Raw genomic sequence first — 5,829 nt, forward strand, 5'->3', positions numbered from 1 at the left:
TCGTCGCCAGAGAGGGAGGGGCGGGGCGGCTCAGGCCACCCACGCCGCCGCCGCGCCGCCGCCGCGCCGCCGCCGCGCCGCCGCCGCGCCGCCCTCGGCGGTGTCGCCGCTCCCCTCGGAGCGTCTCCCGAGAGCGCGACGCCATCTCGGGAGAGCGTCTTGGGGTTGGGGGGGGGGGGGGGGCGTCCTCACGTCCCGAAGCAGTTGATCAGCATCGAGGCGCGCGCGATGTTGAAGATTGCGTCCTTGCGGTCGATCTTCGCGGGCAGCACGGCGCGCGCCTCGGTGGTCGGCATCTCGTCGTCGGGGATGAAGAGGACGCACTGCAGCCCGTCGGGGATGTGCACCCGCTGCGTGATCCAGTGGCCCTCGGCGTTGAAGGCGATCTGAAGACGCGGCGGCGGCGGCGGGGTCGAGGCGGCGGCGGCGTCGCGGCGTCGCGCCACACGCCCTGGCGTTCACGGGCGGCGCGCTCGGGGCGGCGCGCTCGGGGAGGCGGGCGCGCGCGCCTGGAAGCCGCCGTAGATGGCGGGCGCCACGTTGTCGGCGTGCCCCTCCTCGTTTGCGGCGAGCTGCAGCAGCAGCTTCTTGTTGGCCGGCGTCGTCACGTCCTTGCCGCCCAGCGCCAGCCCGGCCGCGAGCCCCGCCACCAGCGCCGCGGACGACGAGCCCATCCCGCGCGTCGGAGGCACCGCGTTCTGGCACTCGAACCGCAGCGGAGGCATCTCCTTGCCGAGCGAGTGCAGCACCTTGCGGACGCACTGCACGACGAGGTTGTCCTCGGTCAGCGAGATCCGCCCCTCCCCCTCCCCCTCCACGACCATCTCGAACCGGTCCGACTTTTGCACGATCACGCGGTTCCAGACGTCGAGCGCAAAGCCAAACGAGTCGAAGCCGGGCCCCAGGTTGGCCGTCGTGGCGGGAACGTTGACCACGACGCGGTCGACCTGCGAGCGGGCGGCCGCTGAGGCTGGTGGTTTGCCGAGCGGGCGGGCGGCGGCGGCGAGGCGGCGCGCACCGGGTAGAAGAAGCTCTCCTGCACGTTGGAGATGCGGGAGGAGAAGCCAGTCGTGAGCTTTGAGTAGCTCGAGCTGCTCTCGGACGAAAAGGAGCGGGCCGATCGCGCTCCTCTCCGAGCGACGAGCAGCGGTACGGCGCGCGAGCGAGCGGACGTGGCCATCGCGAGCGGCGCGGCAGTTTTGGCGCTAGAGCGACGAGCAGCGGCCGTGAGTGCGGGCGCGCTCGACGCGATCAGAAACGCCGACCAGCCTCTAGCGAGCTCAGGAGGAAAAGAATTCTTGTGGACAAAGAATTTACAAGTTCGCCCTCGCACAACACTGGGCACGGGACTGGCGCGCACTGGCACTAACACAGGTACACCTTTTACCACGAATTTTCGAGACAACGCCTCGCGCAGGTGGGGACCCTGTCCTTTCTCCCACCCCTTGTTTCGCCTGCCTGCCGCCGCCGCCGCCGCCGCCCCCGCCCCCACCGCCCATCGCACGGACAGGCACGTGCTAATTTGCCCGTGCTGGTGCTAACACAGGCACACGACGGAGCCTCGTAAAAAGGAGAAAAACCGAGCTGCCTCGAAAAAGAAAACCCGGCGACGACGGCGCTCTGGATGGGGCGTGACCTCCTGCCTCCAACCTCCTTCCTTTTTGAGCAGGTGTGACGCCGCGCGAGCGACGCTCCGAGATCGCCCGAGATAGCGCGGCGCGGCCCCGAGATCGCCCGAGATAGCGCGAGATCGCCCGAGATAGCGCGGCGCGGCCCCGAGATCGCCCGAAATCGCGCGAGATCGCCCGAGATCGCGCGGCGCGGCCCAGGGCGGGGTGGATGGGTTGGGAGCGAGGGGGCGGAAGTGTTCAGTGCGGTAGATGGCGAGCTCGAGGCGCGTGAGCCGGACCTGTGAGCCGGACCACCCCCTCTTGTTATCTGCGTTGTTGAGCCAGGACTCAACATACTCGGGCTTGCGAGTCCCAAACTGTCACTCCCCTTTCTCCCGGCCGGGGTGGGGCGCGCGCGGGGGCGGCGGGTGTGCGGCGAGTGTGCGGGATGTCTGTGGGCCCGAGAGCGATATGCCATGTCCGCCTTGCGTTGTTTCATTACATCGAAGGCTAAGCTCAAAAGAAGAACGAGGGGCAATGATCCCAGCTGCAGCCATCCCGCCAAACGTGGCCGCTGCCGCGCCCCCAAACGTGCTCATCCTCTTCGCCGACGACCTCGGCGCCGGCGACTTGCAGGTCTACGGGCACCCGACTACCGTCACACCGAGCATCGACCGGCTCGCCGCGAGCGGAGTCCGCTTCACGCAGTGGTACTCGGCCTTCCATGTGTGTACGCCGTCTCGCGCGGCCATGCTGACCGGCCGTCTTCCGATTCGCTCTGGCCTCGCTGGCTCCGCATGGACTGGCGGCGTTCTCGGCCCATCGGCGGTAGGAGGACTGCCGCGGAACGAGACGACCTTTGCCACGGCGCTCGGGCGCGTGGGGTACGCGAGCCTCTGCCTGGGCAAGTGGCACCTCGGCCAGCGGCCCGAGTACCTGCCGACGGGACACGGCTTTGACGAATACCTCGGCATCCCCTATTCGGTCGACATGGGATCCTCCGCTTGGCTGCTCCACAACTCTCTGCCGCCGCTCCCGCTGGTCCACTCGCACGGCCTGTGGCCCTAGTACATTTCCCTGCCTCCCGCCTAGCACTCGAGAGGACACGTGCTCAGCTGTGTTTGGCTGTGCTCAGCTGTATTCAGCTGAATGCAGCTGTACTCGCAGCCCTAGGTGCTGCGAGCTCCCCTCATCCCCACCTCCCTCGCCACCACCACCGTCGCCCCCGTCAACCTCGCCGCCACCACCCTCACCGCCGCCGCCCTCACCGCCACAGCCCAGCCCGCCTTCGCCAAGCCTGCCAGGGGCCTTGACGCCCACGCCTTGACCTCGGTGTATTCACAGACGTGTCATAAGAAGGAGATACGGCCGATTGCGCTGCGCGCTCCACACCGTAGGCCCGTGGCCCTCGGGCAAGCTGCGCATCCTCGAGCAGCCCGCCGACCTCAACCGGCTGACTGGCCGGTACGTCGAGGCTGCGCGCGCATTCCTCGGGGGGCGGTCCGCGGCGCGGCAGCCGTGGCTGCTGTACATGGCCTTCAACCACGTCCATACGCCCGACTTTGCGTCCCGCCCGTACTGCAACACGACGCTGCGGGGCCGGTCCGGCGAGATTGCCCGAGATGACACCCGAGATGTCGCGAGAGCTGAGGACGGCGCGACGGCGCATTGGGGCGACACGTTACGAGACAAGACGCCATTGGCAGGGGTCGAGGCTGTGAAGAGCGCCTGTCACGCGCATCGCCGCCAGCAGGTTCGGCGACGCGCTGCGAGAGCTCGACACGGCGGTCGGCGGCATCATGGAGGCGACATGACCCGCCCGCTCAAACACACTCACACTCACACACACTCACTCACACATGCACATGCACATGCACATGCACATGCACATGCACATGCACATGCACACACACACACACACACACACACACACACACACACACACACACACACACACACACACACACACACACACACACACACACACACACCGCTCACCCACGCGCACTGGCCTTGCACTTTTAATGCCCTGGGGCCCCTGTCTTTAATCGTGGAGTCGCGAGGGTCGCCTGGCTTTTGCCCCGCCACCTCGTGTGTGTGTGGAGACGTGTACCTGACCCTTCCTTAGGCGGTGACTCGAGCGGGCGTGTCCACTACCACGCTCCCCGCCTGCTTGCGAAGAGCGTCCTCACGGCACCGCGGTGTGAGCAGGCGTCCTCAACACCACCCTCACTTTCTTCACCTCTGACAACGGGCCGTGGCTCGTGCGCGGCCTGGCCGGCGGCTCCGCGGGCCTGCTGCGCGACGGAAAGCAGACGACGTGGGAGGTCCGCTCACCCACGCGCACGGGGCCTTGCACTTTAAATGCCGTGCGGCTCCTGTCCGTTAGACGTGGAGTCGCGAGCCTCGGCCCTTGCCCCGCCACCTTGCGTGCCTGGGGAAGCTTACCTTGCCCTGACCTGCCCGCAGGGCGGCGTGCGCGAGCCTGGACTCGTCTCGTGGCCCGGCACAATCGAGGCGCGTGATCTCGCACAATCTCGGACCATGGTTGCGATCTCGGGCGATCTCGGGCGATCTCGGGCGATCTCGGGCAGTCGTCCCGTGTCCTGGCGCCGAGTAGGCTGGCCGCGTGAGCAGCGAGGTGGTCACTACGTACGACATCTTTCCGACCATCCTCCGCCTAGCTGGTGCGCCCCTTCCGTCGGACCGGCGCATCGACGGGGCCGACATGCTGCCGCTGCTCACCGGAGCCGCGGCGCGGTCGGCGCATGAGTGCCTCTACTTTTGGAAGGGCGAGCCGGGAGGAGGGTGCCCAAAGGCGCACCCTGGCTGCCCGGGCCTGTGGGCGGTCCGCTGCGGCGCCTACAAGCTGCATTGGGTCACAACTGACTCGGTCGGCCCGCGCCGGTTCGAGCCGCAGTTCCACTCGCCGCCGCTGCTCTTCCAACTCGAGCAAGACCCGAGCGAGGCGCACCCCATCGACCCTGCTGCCGCCGAGTACGCCGCCGCCCGCGCCACGATCGAGGCGGCCGCAAAGGCGCACCGCGAGAGCGTCACGCCGGTGCCGAACCAGATCGGCCGCGGCGAGGATGGCAAGCTGAAGCTCTGCTGCGACTGGGCGTCAAAGGAGAAGCACCCGGACCTGCCGCAGTGCACCTGCAACCCCGAGGCGTACCGCGCCTTTGTGTGCGCGCCCGTCGGCCCGGCGGGGGGAGCGCTCGCCGCCGTCTCTGCCGACGGCGCGGTCGTCCGCATAGGGCTCCTGGATCCGCGCGATGCGGCGACTTGGCCAGCGAGTGCCGCGGCGGCGGCGCCGTTCTGGGAGGCGTGACCACACTTCCACAGGTTGTGGGGCCGTGTGAAAACAAACCGGTCCGCTGCCGCACGGAAAGTCGAGTTTCAAATTTGTTTAAGGCTAGTGCCATTTCACTCTCTGACACGCTAATCTTGAAAACGTCTCCAACGGAGCTCCGTGTTGCTTCCAGCGCCCTCCCCCGCGCTCCCTGCGGCCATGGCCGATGCTCCTAGTATGAGAGGTCATCTGGCTACCGCGAGAGCGACCCAACTCGTCGACATCGTCCGATGATTGTGCCTCAAAGTCAGCCTCCGGAGGCTATCGTGGGGTCGAGCCGGCAGTAGCCGTGACATGTGGTTCCACCACCCCTCGTAGGCTTTGCCTCTGATCGCCACCGTTCCCAGGCTGCCTAATGGGATGGAAAGGAAGGCTCGGCGAGCGTTTAGAAGCGTTCTCGACCTCGTCGTGGCAACCTGCACGGCAGCGCTGGCAGGCGATATGAGCGTCGTGCCACCTGACCCGAGACGGGTCGCAGGCGTCGTACCGAGCGCGTCGAGACCGTGTCCTGATGTGATCTGCACGGGTGAGTCACGTCGGCGTCAAAGGAGCGACGTGCGACCTGTCAGAGCTTGATCTCCGATCTCAGCGGCGTCGAGTCATCTCCGGCGCGCGACAAAGGTACATCCACAGGACGCGCAGAGGCAGCTGCGACCCCGCCGAGGGACCCCGCGCCCCCCCCCCCAGCTGCCGGCGAGCGGCGAGAAGGCGAACTCCGCGCGGAACGAGCCGGCCGGCACCAAGAGGGGCTGCTTCGGCCAGCTGCTCCACGGCCCTCCGAAGCGGAGGGTGCGCCCCCCGCCCGGCTGCCCCTCCTTGAAGATGGTGAGCGTGAGCCAGTCGTCCTCGTGCGTGCAGCACTGCCCG

At 67.7% G+C, this 5,829-nt stretch overlaps 3 protein-coding genes across 3 annotated transcripts; 2 read left to right on the forward strand and 1 right to left on the reverse strand.

The window, feature by feature from the left end:
* Positions 1-188: 188 nt before the first annotated feature.
* Positions 189-1,246, reverse strand: EMIHUDRAFT_465346 (hypothetical protein; the record flags this gene model as incomplete). Its single annotated transcript, XM_005762445.1, has 3 exons — positions 1,019-1,246; positions 510-947; positions 189-386 (listed from the first exon to the last, which is right to left on the reverse strand). Exons 1-3 carry the CDS (start codon positions 1,178-1,180, stop codon positions 189-191), a joined length of 798 nt encoding a protein of 265 aa, XP_005762502.1. The 5' UTR covers positions 1,181-1,246.
* Positions 1,247-2,147: 901 nt separating this feature from the next.
* Positions 2,148-3,424, forward strand: EMIHUDRAFT_216250 (hypothetical protein; the record flags this gene model as incomplete). The annotated part of the gene is made up of 4 exons (XM_005762446.1): positions 2,148-2,651; positions 2,726-2,783; positions 3,008-3,212; positions 3,364-3,424. 4 exons carry the CDS (start codon positions 2,148-2,150, stop codon positions 3,422-3,424), a joined length of 828 nt encoding a protein of 275 aa, XP_005762503.1.
* A 210-nt stretch (positions 3,425-3,634) lies between these two features.
* EMIHUDRAFT_216251 (hypothetical protein) lies at positions 3,635-4,941 on the forward strand (the record flags this gene model as incomplete). The annotated part of the gene is made up of 4 exons (XM_005762447.1): positions 3,635-3,650; positions 3,822-3,937; positions 4,080-4,157; positions 4,231-4,941. The coding sequence occupies 4 exons, from the start codon at positions 3,635-3,637 to the stop codon at positions 4,939-4,941; spliced, it is 921 nt and encodes a 306-aa protein (XP_005762504.1).
* Between the last annotated feature and the right edge of the window lie 888 nt (positions 4,942-5,829).

This window comes from Emiliania huxleyi (assembly GCF_000372725.1).
Source record: "Emiliania huxleyi CCMP1516 unplaced genomic scaffold EMIHUscaffold_68, whole genome shotgun sequence".
In the NCBI taxonomy this organism is placed as follows: domain Eukaryota; phylum Haptophyta; order Isochrysidales; family Noelaerhabdaceae; genus Emiliania; species Emiliania huxleyi.